General features: G+C 40.0%; 1 protein-coding gene and 1 long non-coding RNA gene across 3 annotated transcripts; one reads left to right on the top strand and one right to left on the bottom strand.

Moving 5' to 3' along the window:
- The first annotated feature begins 116 nt into the window (after positions 1 to 116).
- On the top strand, positions 117 to 13,140 carry plekhn1 (pleckstrin homology domain containing, family N member 1). 2 transcript variants are annotated; one of them, XM_010776875.1, is made up of 16 exons: positions 117 to 290; positions 1,979 to 2,069; positions 2,252 to 2,413; positions 3,332 to 3,412; positions 3,912 to 4,002; positions 5,789 to 5,922; positions 6,468 to 6,614; positions 7,803 to 7,883; positions 7,988 to 8,063; positions 8,344 to 8,489; positions 8,733 to 8,885; positions 9,499 to 9,741; positions 10,266 to 10,421; positions 10,884 to 11,129; positions 11,354 to 11,414; positions 12,296 to 13,140. In XM_010776875.1, the coding sequence occupies exons 1-16, from the start codon at positions 217 to 219 to the stop codon at positions 12,478 to 12,480; spliced, it is 2,127 nt and encodes a 708-aa protein (XP_010775177.1). In that variant the 5' UTR covers positions 117 to 216; the 3' UTR covers positions 12,481 to 13,140. The 2 variants fall into 2 exon arrangements, with proteins under 2 accessions (XP_010775177.1, XP_010775176.1); XM_010776874.1 differs by having other exon boundaries at positions 10,881 to 11,129.
- Positions 13,141 to 13,858: 718 nt separating this feature from the next.
- Positions 13,859 to 20,421, bottom strand: LOC104950360 (uncharacterized). The gene is made up of 4 exons (XR_798908.1): positions 20,343 to 20,421; positions 16,112 to 19,935; positions 14,688 to 14,804; positions 13,859 to 14,586 (listed from the first exon to the last, which is right to left on the bottom strand). It is a non-coding gene; the product is annotated as an uncharacterized lncRNA (long non-coding RNA).
- Positions 20,422 to 20,697: the final 276 nt, after the last annotated feature.

Here is a 20,697-nt window from a genome sequence, read left to right as displayed (position 1 = left end):
CACACACACACACACACACACAGCCCCAAACTCCACCCCTCTTACGCAGACACACTCTCACCGGTCTGCCTATACAACCCTCACCCTGCCCACTTCTCCCTCAGTCCTATCTAACTGCAGCAGGGTGAGCATTGCACTCTTGGATTACATTCATCCATCACAGAAGGAGTACAGTTTGCCTTCAAAGCGACACAAAGCCCAACAGAGCACGGCAGCATGGGGAGCAGCATGTCATGTGTCCCCCAAAGCAATTTAAGATATTCCAGCAAGAGTTTCATACGCAGAAACAGGTAAGAACAATCCAGCTTCTCCAGGTGTTCTTACTGTACTGAACTCATTGAGTGACTCGTGTCCTCGGCTGTTATTTTAGACTGTTTCAGCTGGAAGGAATTCTTGGTATTTCTCTGCGATTTAACCGTTGGGGTTAAACAGAGGTTGTGAAGTTTGTGAGGCCAGGGTCAGGATCATGTGGTAACACAGGATAGTCCCTCAGTCGTGCCTGAGTGGTGCCCTTCTGGCCAACGGTGTCAATGATCCAGTTACCATTTGCCTCCTCTTTGCCAGCTGTCAGTGAATCTGGTTTCCCTCCGAAATCAGGACTGGACCCCATTCATTATTAGGATCACATGTTAGCCATTAGGCTATAGTTAATAGCTGATCATATTTGGTTGTATGACACCTGATATGGAAGGTAATAGCTGGTAGTAATCTATCCTTAGAAAACAAATACAGGAGCTGACTAACATTAATGGGTTATTCTTGGTCTTCTGTCTTGTTTTCCTTCATCCTCAAGGATTATATGCCTGGGCATGTTACCCTCACACTAACCCACAATGCTGGACCAACACATCTGACTCTAATTAGTCTCTTCCTTACTCTTGCTCTCTGTGCTGTGTGATGATTCAGGGTCTGGTTTTATCAAACGTGCCATTTACCTCTACATTTTCAAATAAAAACAGACGCCTTTTTAAAAACAGTTTGGTTTCAGAAACCCAACTGCTCATACTTGAACACTGATACACCTTCCAAATTGGGTCAACGGTTGTGGACAATGCGTTGAGTGTTCCCGTTTCCTGTGTACCCTACTAACTCTTTGTGTTGGTCTGTCAGGCCAGGCTCAGGTATTCCCCTCAGAGAAGGAGTGAGAATTGGTTGAATGCCACTGCAGTGACTTCGAGAATGTTGGGTGTGCAAATACGCTACCTGCAAATTGCATCAGTGTAGATGGTTTTCCTTTTTTCCCTGTACATAAATGAGTTCTTCACATGGTCTTATGGAGGAAAGCATCACTCACTAAACACAAATCAATTACTGGTGCAGGACTTCCTGATTAGACAGACCTTGATTCCCACCATGCAAACAAAAGGCTGCGTTGTTGCAATGCAGACCCCGGACATACTATATGTGCAGATAAGCAGATCAACTACAGGCAGAGCTTGTAAAAGCCTTATCATTGCAGTGAGGGAGCTTCCTCATAAATATGTGACACTAATGGTAACAGATGAGGGTCATGTTAAACAAAGAAGGGCATTGAATGCTGATTTTCCTATGCATATCCTCACTATCAGAAACACAAGACATGATTGTTTTTATCATTTAAATGGCTGGCATATATGAAGTGAGGACCAAGAAAGGGGCTCAGTTTATATGACATGAGACACAAATCACGATTTACAGTCATCAATCTGCCGTGAGATCTGTAAGGGAGTGTAGATTCAGTTTTTGACTTAATGAATAGGAAAAAGGGGAAACACCGAGAAATAAGTCCCTGACTGAATTTAAAATGCAACACAGTAGAGCAAGGACTGTTGTATTCAGGTCAACTCTCCATCTGACAACAGCAGATGACGGTAAACTCCCAGAAACAGGAAATATTCCTTGTTCAAACTGCGTTGGGTAATTAACTGAACAGCAAACAGAATAGATGGTAAACATTTGGGATTTGGGATTGAACTTGGTTTTCCTATCTCTCTTGCAGCAGCCGCCTGTTTCGCAAGAAACATCCCCAAGAGGGACAGGAAAAGTCCAACAGCATCATTAATATCCTGTGCACTGTCACCCCCAGAAAGGTAAGAACTTCTATCAATATCTAGGAGATGGTGACGGCATGAAACTCAATTGTTTGCAGACCAAAAAAAATAGCTCTCCTATAAACTGCAACCTGTTTGCAATTAGATTTTTAGTACTATGTGTAAATTAATTGTAACAGCAGGTCTAACTGGTTTACTCATGTCATAATGACTGGTTGCAGGAAATGCACTATAAAGATCTGCAGAAGATAGACAACATCAAATGGGATCCTCCGTTCCCCTACGACCCAGCCAGTGGCTGGAAGAAGAGCAGCATCAATGTGAAGAATTACGGACGAATGATTCACAGCTCCAAAGTTCGTTTCCGTTTCCTTCACTGCCAGGTGAGTGGTGCAAAAGTACTTTTTAATGAGTATGTGGAAATATCCGGAAAGCAACTATAAAGATAAATGAACTAATGCTGCACAATCCAGATTGCGGTTAATGAGGTCTTAAAACAATTGCCAAGCCCACAATTACACATCATGAGGGTGTCAACAACAAAAATAACAATGAAAAAAACAGGTGGAGAGGAACAGGATGTTACTCTGCAGCCACCAAACACACAAATTGCTGCTGGTATTGACGTGGTGGCTGGTGAATAATCCAATTCGTTCTCAACAAAGCTAACCGCAACCTATGTTTGGACATGCTCGCCTCTGCTACAGTTGTGAAACAACTCCAAAAGAAAACCTCAGGGTAGAGAGTTTCTCAGATCCCAGAGACTGATAGAGGACACGCCGGCTCAGATTGGTGGGAACTGCTATTTGTCAGAGCTGACACAACAGCTCTGTCAAAAACTAAAAAGTAAAGATTTATTGAAGGAATACCGTCATGGCAGCAAAGAACACATTGTGTTATAACAGAAAACACTATCACACAGGAAGGAAATATGTATTACTAAGTAATTACAAATGAAGCCATACATGAATCACTGACGAAACAAAGGGATTGTTTTGATTAGTAGATGATACAAGACCAAACTGTTCTAGAAATAAATACATGATAAGCATACATAATCCCTGTCAGGGTTTCAAAGAATAATACATTTTTATCAGCACATATTAAATATATTTTCTAAATAAATGTTGGCCAATCTGTGAAATCACCTGCTGTACTGTACACACATGTCAAAAAATAAAGTAATTATTTTCTTGCTAAACTAATTCTGAGACAGGACTAACTATATCAGAATTTTACATTCAACTGTAACTCAAACTTTTTATTAACAGTTCTTAAATAATAACTCTCGTTTTCTGCAGGATGTACATGACTGCTACCTGGATCTCTTTCAGACGCATCTCCATTTTGTCTCCAACAACACAACTGGACTGACATACCAGGTGAGTTTTTTAAAGTAATATTATATAAAACATTTTTAATCCATGGTTTCACGGTATGAGCTCACCTCTAAATCAGGGGTTATTTGTATAGTTTGAATATCCCTCTAGGGCAGTTTGATGTTAGGTCATACTCACTTTGACATGCCTACCCTGCCAACCAGCTTTGCGTTGGTAAACATGATGATGATTCTTCACCTGTGTCATAAAGCATGAGCAGCCATTACTCATAATTGTACTTTGTCTGTGGAGAGACCAACTCCATGTAAAAAAAAGACAGCTAAGCAGCACCTGTATTCAGTATTAGTCAGAATATTAAAGACGACATAAATACATAATCGATTTACGATGCTGACTTAATTTGATAGTTACAATTTAGAGCTGAATAGTTTGCTCAACAAGAGCAAGGGAAATGTTGCAGACACTGCTTTTGGTATGGAATGAGAAAATGTTTTTGTTTTCCAAAGAAGCCTGGTCAAGCTTTTTGTTGTTTTGTGTGCAGGGAACTCTTCCATTGAAAGAACTCAACATCTGCAACCTGCAACAGAACTGCAACCACAGCCAACCCCAGGAATTCGCATTTCAAATAAACGGTACGTTTGGCTAGAGAAGACACAAGTGGGTGTTGGCACAGAGCCCTAGAATGTGGTAATCATCAGTTTTGAGTTTTATTTGTAGTTTTGAATTAAGCTAATCAATCACTCAGTTTACAGACTAGAACCAGTTAATCCAACAGGAGCTTCAAACTTCTAAAAAAAAAAGGAGAAGGAACAAGATTTGTAGAGAGGGTTCTGGTTATTTTGCTCATATTATCTAAATCTAAAGTTTATAATCTGTTATTAGTTTTAGTCCTGCTGGTAGTCTTTGTTTGTCACTTGATCAGTTAAAGATCAAATTAAAAATCCTCCCAAAACAATCACAGGATATTTTCAACTGCAGCATTTCCTATGTTGTCACATTCCAGTGATTCAAAGGTGCTGCGACCCTCTTCACCTCCACTCAACCCCAAGACTAACTAGAGCTGGGCCCCCTTCACCCTTGGTCAGGGGGACAAACCCGCATTAAAGGCTATATGCTTGTTAGACAACAGGTGCACTCCAATCAGCCCAGCTGTCGCGCAAAAAAGCCAGGCAACCACTCTTAGCCTTTTGAAAAAAAAAATTCAGGTTAAAGTCTAGTGGGAAATGCTACTTAGCTTTGGACCTCTGAATGAACGAAAACAATCTGAAACTTGACTTGTTTTCATAACTAGAAATAAGATGCTGTAGTGATTAGAGGGCTTTGGTCTTTGCCTGGGAAAAAATTAAAAGTCTCGGATTTACGTAAAATTGGGAGAAAAGTCAAGCCCAGTCATAAAGAGAGTCTGAAATCTGAATCTTTTATTAACACGTTGGTGTTGCTTTGACATATAATTTGACTTTGCAACTTCCCGGATTAAGCTTGTTTTTTTGTGGCATTACCGTTGTTTTAATAGCTCAGGGTTAACCTTTATTTACTTTATGGGGGCATCATTGACAGGAAACATAGGGGAAGCATGACGAAATCCTGAGTCAAGTAAAGGGTCTCATGTAGAGATTTCCTCCTGCGCCTTCCTCTCACGGAACTGAGAATATGAATCAGCTTGAGTCTATGCGCTGTTGGTGAGTTAGACGGTGACAAAGCAAACACAGCATGAGAGAGATGATAAGAATTCCCGGAAACCTTCAGATGGTTAATGTAGCTGTTTGATGATGATACTTAATTACTTTTAACAAGTTAATGACCTCAGTAAACTGACTGAAAGTTTGAATAAGACACTCATTATGTGCTTTCAGTCCACTGGCTTGAAATGTGGAGAAACATAACTTTTACGGGAGTAACATGGTCAAGGTCTAACATTAAGTAAAACTAGGATGGGAAAAGAAAGCCAACAGATAAGTCCAGAGTGGTTGCTTATTAAGGAGCATTCAGTCGACTATGGTTCCCAACAATTACAGTACAAAGCCATGGGGTTAGAATGAAATAGGCTATCTCTGCTGGTTATCTCTGGTATGTGTCGGACTGATAGATAGAGAAGAATTCCAGCTTTTCATCCCAGGTCCTGCTCATTTTTGGTAAGCAGTTTATGGGCAGGGGGGGTTGGAGAGTCTGCTACAATTTTTAAATAACAAGCATGTCAGGGGGAACCATCCACATGAGGTCTTAAATGTGGTTTACCGTCTTGAACATGTGCTAACATTTATTGTACTCATTGCACACCGTGTTCTAGACGGTCAGAAAAGAAGATTGTGTATGCCATTAATGATTTACCACCATGGTTGAAATCTTTCTAAGAAAGGCTCAGAAAAAAAGACTAGGGGATGTATTCCCATTTTTAACTTGTGACTTTGCACCCTGCAGGTGTCGGCCTTAACCCCATCATCGTCTATTGTGCCAACCAAGAAGAAATGGACCTATGGTTTGGCCTGCTCAAAGAAAACATTGAAGCCAATGGGGGAACTGCAATTGCACCCGAAAACTACACCAGAGTGAGAGTAAGTTCAGCAACACTAATGCCACATTGCCTGCAAATAGACTTTGTTATATCTACAGGGTGCATACAAAACTGGCTCCTGGGCTACAATAATAACATCCCTTTAAAAAGAAAAAATCAAACAAGCACTTGGATTAGCCTGGAAATAATTTATTCTTAACCACTTCTGATATAAAAAGTGTGTGTGTGGTTGTATAGATGAGATGAGTCAATTAGGTCACTGCTGGCTCTCCCTGATGCCAAGGTAATAGGGAGTGGCATTGACCGCATCACAGCTTACATCAAATCTACAAAAGGCTAAAGTGCTGACTCCACACCCACAGGTGGGAAAATGGCTGACGAAAGGCATGAACCTAGATCTGTCACGACAGAAGAAAACAGCTGAACTGATGATCCATTATAAGCCTTAGCTTAGGAGCCTTAATAATAAAGAAAAGAGTGACATTCTGAGAAAAATATCTAAATCAACACTTTTACATTTGCTAAAGGGTAAAGCACTGTTCATATTTACTTTGCTTATGATTGTCTCCTTTTCAACTACTACAGCTGAACCAGAATGAGACTAAAGGCAGAGAGGAGCTGAGGAACTCCATAAACAGAGAACCAATCTATGAGTGGGAGGGCTCCCAGCGGGACAGCTTGGGAACCATCATCCATGTCACCAAAGTGCAACTACAGCACCTGCCCTGCCAGGTAAGACATTGCTGCTGCTTATCAAGAGTGAATCACTGTCACCGATCACAAGGATGTGAAACACATCATCTTGGTTGTTTCCCTCCCATTTATGGAAATGTACAGTATATTATACTCGTCATAGATATAGGTTTTCATGTCTGGGAATTGTTCACATGATGTAAAAAGCAGGATAACATCCACTCTAAATCCAGGTGACTCATAGTTTTTAAATTGTGCAACACATATTACCTCAACACAATGAAAGGAATGAGTGGAAAGGGTGGAGCCCATATTTTAGCAAATGGCTCCTTTGGTGCAACAATATTATCTTTATTTACCCGTCAAGGTGTAAGACAGTGTCAGACACCTGCAACTAACTTTGGAAAAACATATGACTCCTTGTTAACCAAATCACAAATAAATAATGCTGATAGAGCTTCACATAGCAGCCAATAAAAACACTTGTCATGACATGGCTTGCATGAATATCTGTAATTAATTCACTGTGGGAAATAGCGGCAGCCTGATTGAAGTGTGTGAGATTTAGGGCCTGGGTGTGTGAGAGGCATTGGCGCAGCTCACGCAGTGACTCGACTCACCTCACAGCTGGAATGTCAGCTGTCTGTCCCGACACACCCTCTGAGAGGGAGAGGAAACATAAACTCTAAGTCTGCCGCACCTTTAAATATACCACTAACTGGTTCCACTGAAGATCTTACTGGGATTTAAACTGTGCCTCTCAAAAGTATATTTAAAGGGCACAATGTGTCACAGTTTATTCATAGTCTTATCTTCATCTTCGGTTATCAGGACTTATTTTCTTACCTAATGAAAACAGTATTCGGTGTCATTCTTCTTTTATAATGCAGAAACATGCAAATATTCCAGAGATAAATTAAATTTCTTCTTTAAGTGATTTAAAAGAAAAATCCTCACCTTGTACACAGATGAAAAATGGATTTCTCCACATGGAAATAATCTCTTGTGTTGCTTTATAAATGTTAAGATGCATGGTTGTTATTTTATTGTCCATAAAGTGTAATTTAATGATGAAAAAAAGTAAGCAAAACATAAACTATGGTTTAATGGTCATAACATACAAATGACAATAGTATTCTACTCAAGCATAAGAAAAGCACTGTTCCTTTTCTGCAATGAAACCCAACTACATAAATCTTATTAGTAGCTATAATCTTGTGTCTGCAGGAACAGAGTGACAGACTGCTGGTTATGTATCCAGCGACGCTGATCATCCTATCAGAGGAGAATGATGCACTCTTCTATAAGGTAACATTGACCTTTCTGTACAACCTAATCATGTCCTGATCTGTATGCATACAGTATGTCAAGTGTTTGCAAAGACTTGTGTTAAAGAGTCATTATGATTACAGGGGAAACTTGAACTGAACATGATTTCTGTGACCACACCCGGCCAAGACGTCAAGCCCAACACCTTTATGATTGAAGGTAAATACAGTGAATCATTGTGCTGCTCTACTTCGGTTTCGTTAGCACAGTGGCATTTAAAAAGCCATGTTAAATGGATTTAAATGTGTACATTCTTATGCATGTTTCACGCTATGTGGCCTTTTCACTGAATCTGCTAGCGTCACAGAGTGTAACCCTCCATGAATGAGTTGGTTTTATCCCCAGTGAATGACAATCTGACTATGGCACATTCCAGTGAGCGACAGACCGAATGACAGGCTTTGTCCCCCCCCCCCCCCCCNNNNCCCTCTCTTCCCAGGGAAGCTGATCAACCCCATAGTGGTGTCATGTCTGGATAGGGCTGAGTTCTGCGACTGGATCCAGCATTTCAAAAGTGCTGACGTGCCCGTTCTCAGCCCTCCGCCACCTGTGTATGACATCATCTACACCCCGACGCACAGAGAGGTGAAGCCCGCCCTCCTTCCTTTTTACAATACTGGAGTATGACGAAAAGTGATAAAGACATTGAATGTAGCCATGCCTTTTGTAAATTAACATTCACCATGACTATGTTTAGGATTTACAACCACTGCTGCTACTCAGTCAACAGTCCAATAGAAGTCTGAAAAAGTAAAAAAGTTTGACAGCTTTGCTCATTGTTCCTTAGTCAAATATTTAAACAATATTCTTCTCCCCTTTAATTTATAGGCTCCACAGTTTGAAAGGTGGAGTGGAAACAGCCATGGACGCTCTGAGTCTCTTAAGTTTAGCCAGTCTGGTAGTGGATTTGGGTCCCACAACCTTCAGTTACCCATTCATGAAGACAACCCTCTCTCCCCAGGATACACCGAACCCCTCTGTGTAAGTCAGCTGTAATTCAAGTATCCTTTAACTAATAACCTAAGCAAACACACCAATATTGGCGCAGATATAAATGTGGTAGGAGTTAGTTGTTCACTGCTAAAAAAAACGTTGTGTTTGTTTTGGTGGAGCTGGGCAGCAACTGTTTTCTTTCAAAAAGTTAATTATTAAGCCAGGTCTGGAGACCAAACTGCTCACGTTTCAAAGGCTTAGGAGATGATCCTCCGGCCGTCCAGTAAAAACATTCAAAACAAAGTCAGATTTGTTTTACTAAAACAACATAAAAAAGTTTTCTTGCAAACTTCAATCTCTTCAGTACTGAAGCAATGTGCATTATCAGGACTTATCACCAACTCCCCCGGGAGAGGGGCTATGCAGGCTGACTACAAATCCAATTAGCCTTAAGTGTAGAGGGCTCAGTGCCCAGAAGACATGTTTTTCAGCTCCTGACCTGAACTATCGACCTCCCAAATTAATTTAATGGAGACCTGTTTACAAAGAAACAAAACATAATTAAAATATCTATTGGTGAAGACAGAATAAATAGTTAAAAAGCTAAAAGACAAAACTTTGGTCTGACATTTGCCATGGGTGTTTTTGTCTGTCCTTACAGTACAGCTCAAGTCGTCCCTCCTCAACTGAGACTGCCCGCCTAGGCAGCAGGAACAACAGCGTGTCTTCCCACACCAGGCTTGAGCGTGACCTACGACCTTCGTCACTGCGCTACTCCTCCCCGCAGCGCAGCTCCCACCTCCAGCCTGCGGAAAGCGCAGTGCGATCTCAGGTCTACAGCACACCCTACTCTGCTCTGCATCGTGCCAGCCCCCAGCGGCTGGAGAAAGCTCCACTTGTAAAGGTAATTCAGTCTGGCGTCTAACTTGCTAATATTCCCATTGAGAGTGCTGACTTATTTTACATGTCATGTGAACAGTAACTAAAATAGGCACAACCAGTAGGCTTAGAAAGGTCATGTAAATGGTGTTAACAAACAGGGTAATGGAAGCATTTCAGCAGATTGAGGTTGACAGATAAATCTTCTTCATGGTACAGTGATAAAAGGTCTATGAAAAACTTAAGCCACCAATCAGAGGAAATTTGTATCCACATATTCTTATGACAATTTGGAGTTCAGTTTTTATACACAGCCGTGACAGCTGCATTTGATTTGTGAGACAACAGATTGCTGTCACACCAGCACTGCTGCAGATCATGACATGGCATGGGTCCAAAACCTGTATTTGGTAATATGATCATACACTGTGGCTTATGTGATGGCCTTCTTTGAACTACGTGAGAGAGAGAGAGACAGATAGAGACAGAGGGAACATTTATTTTCATCTTATCGCTTGGTGTTTAAAACTTTGAATCTTTTGTGATCAGTCCAACAGCTGGAGCACCCCTCAGACATCCTTGAACGTCTCACTGAACACCCCCCAGCGCCACTCGGACATGTGCGCCCCCCGACAGCCCTTGTCACCCCTGTACGATGAGCCCTGCAGCCCCGAAATCTACTCCTTGGATAAGGCCAGACCAGTGGTAAGTGGGTCAATGATTCTGGATTACTGGATTTATAGACTCCATTTACACCTTCACAGCCTGTACAAGATAAAGCAGTGTACAACCTCAAACGCACACTTTCAGTTAACATCATTGCTGTTGATGCAGAAAAGTGTTAAAGAAAAGAGCTGAAAAATGTGGGAGGGCTCATACACTACTAAATGTAATTCCAATTTGTTAAATAAATAAGAAATATGTTGACCAAAATGTATCATAGCAGCTTTATCCTTTTCCAAGATCCATTTTACTAAATGGAGAAATTATCGTGATTGTTCATCATCATATTATCGTTGGTCATTATTATCATTATAAGGTCAGCTTAATTTGGATTGGTTGAAAAAGCAATTTTTTGCATGACAAATTACCTCAACTAATCAAATTATACTTGCAGCTCTACTTATAGCTTCATACTCTGACACATCTTATTCTGTTCTTCAGCAGCAGAGCTGGCAAGAGCCAATTCAGCACCACCAACATCAGCAGGGCCCCCAGCTGCTACCCTCCTCCTTCCAGCTCCACACCCCTCCCATGGGCAGGCGCTGCAGGAGAAGCCTGATCCTGACCAATTCCCAGGGACAGGCTCTGGGCCTGGAGATGGAGACTCCTCAAAGCCAAGCCGAGCAAAGAGCAGAGGCCGTGTCAAGGCTAAAGCTGCTGCCTGTGCCCAGCCAAGTTCAAGAGGAGCAGGTGAGAAACACATAGAAACTCCCAGAACACTCTGGTTTCTGGAATGCTTTGGCACAAAGTGCAACAGCAATGCACTGTATGGTAGCAGCGTGTGTATATACTTGATCTGCAGATAATATTTGAACAGGTGCCACAGATGAAACAGATATTTTTGGGAATGTGAGAATGTTTGTTATACATGATCACAGGAAGTAACTTTCTATTGTTTTCACATCTTTTCATAGATTCACTTCTCGTCAAGCTCTGCAAGAAACGCCTCCCAGATGCCTTGTGGTTACTCACCAGGTAAGAACTGAAAGCATGCAATCATAAAACTGACAATAATTCCTCTGTTTATTATTAGTGTGCAGAGTTCAAGTATGATTATAAGTTATGACAGAAAAACCATCCATCTTGTCAGGAAAAAAAAGGCAGTGCTTTCTTTTCTTGACACGTCTAAACTAAATTTTGATTTCTATTGAAAAACAATGGGCAGCTATAACACTACATCCACACTTCTTCACAAGTCTGCATTATGATTACCATCACTAGCAGCCACCTTTCAAAATAGCAACAAGGACACAGGGCATAGCTCACACTCCTTTACACCTTAAATCAAACACTGTATGCACTTCGGACTGATTGAACTCTTGGGGCTGTCAGCAGATAGACAGAAGGCCAAAGGCTACTAAATTGGAAACGCAGGAAATGTGCCAATGAAACGGTGCTTAGAGCAGCTCCAAATGCCATTGTGCAGATGTCCCATGTGGTGGAAAGCCAAGTATAAGAGAGCACTGTTTGACAGACAGGGTTTGCTCCTGCACTGTTATGCACGGCACACAACTTTGTAGGGTTACGAGCGTATCTAAAGACTCATATAAAATAGAACAAACTACTAAAACTTACCTGGCTATTGAAGGTGACTTTGATTTATTCTAACATGTGCAAGGACCCAATTAAATAGTCTGATAGTTGCATGTTTCTGCACCATTAGAAAGAGAACATTCATAACAAATGAAGGTAGTGACGTGTGTGGCAAGTTACACTACTAGTTTTACAGTGAGATTATATTTTGCCAATCACGCCATACATATGTTGGGAATGTATCCAAGTTTATTTCGTTGGGGCGAGGTTTGTCTTGCATTGTTTGAAACTAAAAGTCTGTGAATCTTCTCTCGCTCTTATAGATCATCACTCGTACCTTGAACCCACAGAACCAGATGACCAGGAAATGGACTATGACAACATTTGGGAGTACGACTGTAATGCTGGTATGATTCAGCCAGCGTCTGGAATTTCGACACACTGGGCAGGATTAGACTTTGGGGCCAGAGGTATTGGCGCCATGGCAACCCAGCAGAGATGGTCATAAAACAAAACAATAGCCCGGCACTCGTCTGGACGTGTGCAAACAACAGATCTCTATCAGAGGGATAATAAAAAGCCAACTAACACAGCCAGTGTTGCTCCTGCTGCATACAGTATGAACCAACAAATCCCACGAACTGCATTATTAGAGGCTGGGTAGTCAGGCGGAGTAACAAAAGTGCAGGAATGAAGAGGAACAGGCTTAACACAAAACTTTATAAAAGTGATAGACAGACTTCAACTGTATGTTTGATATGTAGCATCCAAGAAAAAGGACACAAGTGTAGAAACGGTTTATGTTAATTTTGTATATCTTGCATAACTGCACAAAAGGTTTCAACTTTATGCAGTCCTTTTTTTATATTTAAAGTATTTTCTAACGTGTACAGTTTACTTATTGTACTTTTTTTATTTAGTTTGTATAAAAAGCATTCCACCAGGGCTTTTTATAGTAAACGATGTACATTTTTGTAAATGTTGTATATTTATTATTTTATTATGCTATTTTCAAGGAAAACATGGCTTAAAGGAGTGCCTTATTATGTGCTGACATTACCAGCACTACTACTGTACTGTGTTGATACCTGTGTGGCTTCCTTGTTTTATTTTTGTGTGAGGTGTTTATTTATATTTGAAAATAAAACTGGAAAAAATGATCAACACATTTATGTCTGTTTTTTCTTATTCTAATGAAACTCCTAAACGTGCTACAACAATGCATATTTGTATACTGTCAGGTATCAAATGACATGATATTAATATGTATCACAACATACAGGTGATGATATGTTAATGCACAAATGTGTTCACAACTCGTTTTCCAATACTTCCAAAAATACATTATCTAATGTTTAAATTGTAGTATATAAATAGAGGAGGTGCATCAAATAATGGCCAAGATTTTCAAGTTGGACATAAAGCAAACACTGTAGATCCCGCATGGTAATGACATTAACTATTTTCAAGATTGCATCAAAAATCTAATCAGTTTGGTGTCTTTTTCTGACAGAATACAGCTCCATAGGTTGTGCTCTGCTGCATTTTTAAATTATATTTTATTGCTCAACTTTGCCATCTGCTGGAGAAAGATATTTATGAATCCTGGAGAGGACAGTATCTCAAGTGAAAACTGAGCAAAAACGTTAAATAAAGACATTAACACACATATTATGATAATTAATATCTTGTTCTAATATTTGTGGGATAAAATGAATTTATAGAATGGCAACTAGCTTTTCAGCTGTATTAGTTCAAGTTCTTACTTGAACGTTGCCCTCTAGTGTTTCAAAGTCTCAACTTCAGGTCTGAGTATTATTGTAAAACATAAGAGATTGCACGCTACGACGATAGTATTTACTGTAGTAAACTCACATTCATCAACATCTTGCAGAACAGTCTTTATCAGAAAAAGTTGTACAGCCATCCAAAAAAATACAATCAACATGAACACAAAATGTCCTTCATGAATTACATAACGGAATATGTTACGTTTATTAGTATGTTTTGATTAATTCCCATTTTGGAAATCATTCTGATAGATAGTCACCATTTTAATTTGTAAAAGAAATGTTCAATATTTTCATTGTAATATTTTACACAGTAGTTTTGGAAAAAAATTCACCAGCTAAAATAATGGAACGGGATAAAAACAAACCATCCTAAACGCTTCAAATGCCTTAAGTTAATCATTTTATCACATTTCCATCTAACATCCTAACTCTGTGCAGCGAATTTACCTTTAATCTCTCTTCAGTACGCACATACTGAAACCTTATTTACACATATCTAGAGCTTTCTTTCTGATAAATACACATCTGGTCTTGCCTTTGGTCTTTTCATATCTACTATGAATGCTTTCAGACGTTAAAGGTCAAAATAACAGACAAATTATTTAAATGAAACCCTTGCCCATATCCATTCAATGGTAGGGTTAACTTAACAAGAAGCAATTATAGTGCAAATATGTAATGCAAACATTTAACAACACAACCACATCAAGAATCAGACGGGGCTGTGTACTTCAATTTCTTCTCACTTGTTGCAGCCTCCATCTTGACGTATTTACGCAGGTATCTGATGGCTGTCAGAGCACTTACATTTGCCAGCAGAACTGTGTGAGATTACATATTAAAAGTGAGAAATCAGCTTAATCATGAGACTTTGAGTCCAAAGGAAAAAAACGTATGTAATGCTATATATAATCAGACATACCAGTCTTCCATGTGTCTCCAACTTGTGGGTTTGCCGTCTTTAGCACCCACGAAGCAAATGCAATACAAACCAGACACATATCGGACTGTCTTAGAGGCAGGAGGGAGGCATCCAGCCCTAAGAAGAAAGTGAAAGTAGCCTATCATGGAAAACATTTTAAAATATTAATTGTGTCACATACATTTAAAATAACCAGTCACAGAGCAGTCCAGTAAAAAGGTCAAGGGTATAATACTTGTCACTGACACTGCAACAGCTGAGCACCATGCCCTTGATAATAGGAAGGGATTTCCTGTTCTGTCACACTGTGACTCAGTCAAATCCTAGCCCCTGCACAGATTACTTTAATGCAAACATACAACGCTAATTATTGTTACTGATATTTTATAATATGATTCTAGTGGCCTTAAAGAACATTCTCACAGGCAGCTACTGAACATGATGTGGTATATTAGTAGCGTGTAGGTTATTATCTTAATTACAGCTCAGTGGAAGTTCAAGAAGAGGGGTTTACATATAGACACCTCAAGTCGAGGTACTTTGTTTTTCCTTTGCAGCCAATCAAATCTAGAGCTCTTTACTGACAGCTTAGGGAAGACACTCATTAAGTGAAGTCAAGTTATCACGCACAACACAAACCTCTTTGTTTTCACTGTTACTGCCTGCAGTCTCGTCCTTGTCCTCTGACAGCTGAGGTTAGAGATATGATGCCCCGACTCTAACAGCTGACTTAGAGGATGACATGTACTACATTACAACTGTCCATTTGTGCTAAAAGCAAAAAGAGCTTAACTAATAGAGGTAAATACATTAGTTATTAAATGTGTATGTTTATATATGATTCAAATTCAAAGATATCTCTGTAAGTTTGGTTTGTGTCTGTGAAACTGGTCAATAGTGGTAAACCAGTCTTCAGATTGATATACACTACTTTTAAGCCTAGAAATTTGAACTTAAAAAAGGGAAAATTAAAATGTTCCATGGCAATAATAAACATCACCCGTTGACCAGTAATTTATTTTTACATTTGTTTGCTTACACTGTAGGACTGTATTGTGCAAACTTTAGTCATTTAATACTGCCTCTTGTCGTGTTGATTACACACACATTCTCTTCATCATCAAAACCCTACATTTCGCCTACATTACCCACAATGCAACTACAGATAGCCACCAGCGAGCAATAAGCAGAGATGTTAAGCAGGCTACAGAACTGTTGTAAGATTACTTCTTTCTTTCTCCACACCCCCAGATTTTTTAATGTTCAAACCTGTAGTCTTTAACTGCAACTTGTTATGTGCATTAGCCTGTAAACAGACTTTGATGTGTATAATAAGTGCAGCTCCCCTTTATATCAATTCAAGCGTGATAGCAAATCTGAGAACTTTTGAAAGGAGAAAGTGTTTTAATCACCGATTGACTTACTTGGATTTGAAACAGTCATCTGTAAGTCCTCAAAACTGAAAGGCTGATGCCTTAGTTGTGTGTAGATCCTGTTGTCCAGGTGGTGGATAAGTGGATCAGCCAACATGATGTCTTGATTTCCGAAAGCATTTATGGGATGAACTATCCTTCCAATGGATCTGCCACTTTGACTCACAGGTACACTAGATAGAGGGTTTGAGAGAGTTTCCTTGTGAACAGTGCATTTAGTCAAACTCATATTCCTAAAGGACAATGTGGTATTCCAAAAGAAATTCTGTCTGAGATCTCCATCAGTGAAGAAATGTTCATATATGTCTGTAGAAATCTGAGAGGCGCTAGTTGTACGGCTGAATCTGCTCACCACCCTCACAGGACTGCAGCTATCTTCTCCATCAGATTCCCCAGAAGAATCATCAGAAGAAGAAGATGCAAAGAAGTGCTCATAGGCCTCTGGGAACTGCAGATCTCTAGTAGCTGAGTGAGAGTAGGAAAATATAGGAACCAGCTCGTTATTGGTGATGAGAGGGTAGAAGAAGCTTTCTGTATCAAACTCTGAGAAGAAATGATCATAAGTTTCAGGGACAGAATTTCCTTCACTGTAGGAGGTGGGGATGTTATCTGTGGCTGAGTGGCTGGGAATTGATGGCTTTCCACCAAAGACATACTGAAATATATTTGAGAGAGACACTTTGTAGCTGTCTGTTGGAAATGAAGATAAAGAGTCCAAGTGTTTGTCTTGCTTAGGCATGTGTCCAACACTGTGATGCTCTTCTTGTTGGAATTCTCCTTCGTCTACCGTTTGTAAAGTTGGGCCTTTCCTTTTGTAGCAGAAAGACTCATAATTAAGGGCATGTAGATTGTCAACGCTTACATTTTTTGACATTTGTCTTAGGCATGTTTGAGAACCTGCAGGGAAGACCGGTTGAGAAGTGTCACCAGCAGATGTCAACGTCATATTTTCAGGGTAGATATCAGCCTCTAGACTCTCCCACATAACATCACTTGAAGATGAAGAATCTTCCCCTATAACAGAACTTGATTCTGCAGGGTTAGGATCACTGGATATGTCTTTATTGGTTTGTTCAGCCTTGGACTCTTCAGGATGAGTAAAAATGCCTGAATCTGTCATAGCAGACATGTCCGTCTCCTCACTTTCCTTGAGAGGTGGGAGTGGGCTGCGTGGAACACCATTTCTGATCATTCGTAAACCAAGAATATCATTTATTGTCAACTTCTCCATCTCACTCCAAAAAGAAGACATAGCGAATACTGAATGTTTTGATGCCTTTTCAAGTTCGCATTTTGCTTCAGATACTGTGATGACGTCTTCTGCTGTGTCCATTAAATCACATTTTGAACCTATCGAGTCATGTGATATATACCGGTCTTTGGAATCAGATGTGCCATCTCCTTCCTCGTGTTTGGACAGTATTAGTGATGTTTTTATGCCTTGATCTTCAGGGTCATTTTGATTGACAGATAAACAAGAACTTCCTGAAATGTCTGTGATATTTTCATGTGAGAGTGACATGACAGATTTGGTGTCAAGAGTGCAGCAGGATGATGCTGGTATAGTATCTAAATGACTTATTAGTAAGTCTTTTGACATGGATGGTTTGGTTGAATTAATTTCAGCAGATTGTGATGCTCCTAATTCAGTTCGGTCACTTGTGTTTTTCTCTAACAAACCATCACATTTGGATAATGTGTGGAGCAACCGGGCATATTCTGTTTGCTGTGCTATAATATTTATATCTGAACTGGAGGGACTTTCAGACTGATCATGATTATCAGGCTCATTGCTGGTATCTAATGATGATTTAGCACAGCCCACTTGACTGGAAATCTCCAAGAAGGGGCAGCCACTAGTTTCTAATTTCTTACATTTTGTGGTGCGTGCATCAAAACTGCTTGCAGACAGTGGAAAGTGAGTATTTTCCAGTGTAGATCTATATTGGTCTATGTCACAGTCAATTTCCAGCTGTTGTTGGGCCTCAACCTCTCTTTGACACAGTGTGTAGTTGTCTCTGCCAGAATTTCCGGCCTCTACAGCCAGGACCGACTTAGCAGCGGATAGTTTGTCATTTTGGCTGACTTCCACCGCAGGATTATCTGACTCTGCACTTGGTAAAATGCTTATTGATTTGACCTCTGCTGTACAAGATCCTAGATTTGGTTTATTTTCATTAAAAATATAATTATTGATTTCATTAGACTGCCTGATACTCCTTGCTTGAATATCCTGCCTTTCACAGTTTGCTGTTTCTATTGCCAAGGTTGATATACCAATTACAGTGTTAGTAATTGAATCTGGCAACACAGTTGAATCTTCTGCATGTAATTTGCTACATGGCTGTACATTTGTTGCCACATTACCACTGTTGTTTGATGGTAACAATACGGTTTCTACAGTTTGACTCAGGGGGTCTATTGACCTATTATTAGGTACATTATTTTCAGCCAAACGTGTTGCTTTAAACTTTCCTTTTCTGACAATGCTTTCTTTTGAATATTGATATTGACTGTCAAATGATGGAAAATCATTTACTTTGATATCCTTAGGAGAAATCTTCACTGGGAGATGTCTGGTGGCTGAAAGTGGAGTTAAAGAGGATAAAACACTTCTTCGTCGTTGGTTTAAATAAGATAAATTAGTATTTTCAGATAAACAGAAACTAGTTCTTTCTCTCCACGCGACCTGTTCCTCCTCTGAGTCACTCGGCTTCACTAACTCCTGCATCTCATATTTATGCCCAATATCAGCTGGCTCAACATTAAGTCGTCTCTTCCTTCGTCTTTTTCTTTTGAAAGAAGCAGATGGAGACAATTCTTGGCTCGCTGTTGTTGCGTCTGACTGTAGAACTTCTGGGTTTACATTCGGTTTAACTGGTGTCACTATTTCTTGATTATTTGAAGGATCAGTGCTACACTCTTTACTGAGACTTAATTTACTCATCAACAAATCGTCCTGCTTCACATCATCCAGAAGTGTGCACATTTCCGCCTTTATCACTTTGTCAGCGTGAGGTGTTGTTTCTGAGCATAAAACCCCCTCCAGTGTGTCTTGAGACTGATTCAGCCGTGTTGCTTCGGTGATTATGGTTTCTGTGCAGGCTTCCTCTCTGATGAAGGAACCTGTTTTGGGGTAAGCTGATTTCTTAGTCTTGAGCACTACGATACTGGCTGCATGTTTAGTGGAAAGGTTCGGACCAGGCACGTCTTTTTTCATTGTGTTTATTTTGATAATGGTGTTGACAGGACTTGTGGTCTCTTTGCCAACTGCTGTTTCACCGCTGGCAGGAAGAGAACTTAACTTAAGGATGTGTTTTGGCAAAAATCTGCTGCTGGCTTGTTGCCCGTCACTACTCCGCTCCTCCTCCTGTATTGCCTCCTGTTTTTTTCCATCTCGCTCTTGGTTTGGCTCTATAAGCCTTTCTGCCTCTGTAAGACTTTTCAGCTTTTCAAAGAATATATTGACAGACTGCAGGTGTATGTCCTCCTCACTTCCCGAGAGCACGCTCTCCATTCCACCGATGGGGTGGTTACTGAGGTAGTGCTCCACAGGAGAGCCCTCACAGTCTGGTGGGCCATCGATGGGGCGGTCAGCCTCTGAAAAGCTTGCTGTTAGGTCGACTTTCTGAACTCTCTTAGCGAGAATGGACCCTGTATCATCAATGTCACTCATCCCTGAGTCGTCCACACCTAATGAAGGAGGAAGTATGCTAGACTCTTCGCACTCAGCAAAAAAGCCTTTCCAGTCACGGTCAGAGATGTCCACACTGTATTCAATGTCCTCCATTTTGACTTAGAGGGTAGAATATAACCTGGAAAAAAAATCAAAACAGAAGCACTATATTTCAAAAGTTATCACTGATAAAAGTAAATGTTTTGTTCTTTCAGGTAATTTGTGAAACATAAAATAAAAAATACTTGATGAATATCAAACACTGTCACAAGATAACGAAAAAAAGCCAATTTTAATTATACACAATTTTACAGCACAATTTAAGATACCAGGGTAGCTTTTTAGTTATGATCTAATATGATTTAATCTGATCTTATCTAATAAAATCAGACTCTCTTCAGAGCAGCAATTAACAACTAGTCAATAAGATGAAACTATCAAAAGTTAATAAAATAAAAAATCTAAGTATTGCAACAGGAAGTATTTATTATCTCTGTATTTCTAGCTGTCTGCCTATGTACTTTTAAATCCATGCAGATTTCCTACCTGTCTTGCTTCAGTTGTGACCCTGCAGAGGTGAAGGTCTACGAAGTCGGTCTTAGTAGCACCATGATGCATGTCCTCGAGTGAGTCCCATGATTTGATAAATATAGAGTGACGCTTCTGACCACGTAATACTCACAACGTTCTTACAGCAACCATCTCCAACAGAGGCATAACGTTTCAGAACTTTAAATAGACTCTCCACTATGAAACTGCTTAACTGGATAAAAGGTATATCAGATGTTGCTATTGTTTCATTGGTACATAAATCTGATATATTACTGATCTAGGTTATACTTATTTGTAGAATGTGTTTTTTTATTAACTCTATATCTGCGGGCTCCAATAACAGTCAGGC

This window comes from Notothenia coriiceps, unplaced genomic scaffold, assembly GCF_000735185.1.
Source record: "Notothenia coriiceps isolate Sejong01 unplaced genomic scaffold, NC01 NC01_scaffold00017403, whole genome shotgun sequence".
NCBI lineage: Eukaryota > Metazoa > Chordata > Actinopteri > Perciformes > Nototheniidae > Notothenia > Notothenia coriiceps.
The sequence above is the reverse complement of the archived record's forward strand: the minus strand, read 5'-3'. Positions and strand labels throughout refer to the sequence as shown.

Coding starts and splice junctions, on each gene's coding strand:
- plekhn1 (XM_010776874.1), top strand. CDS start 217: ATGGGGAGCAGCATGTCATGTGTCCCCCAAAGCAATTTAAGATATTCC. Junction 2,070..2,251: donor GCACTGTCACCCCCAGAAAG/GTAAGAACTTCT, acceptor GACTGGTTGCAG/GAAATGCACTATAAAGATCT. Junction 11,130..11,353: donor GCCAAGTTCAAGAGGAGCAG/GTGAGAAACACA, acceptor ATCTTTTCATAG/ATTCACTTCTCGTCAAGCTC.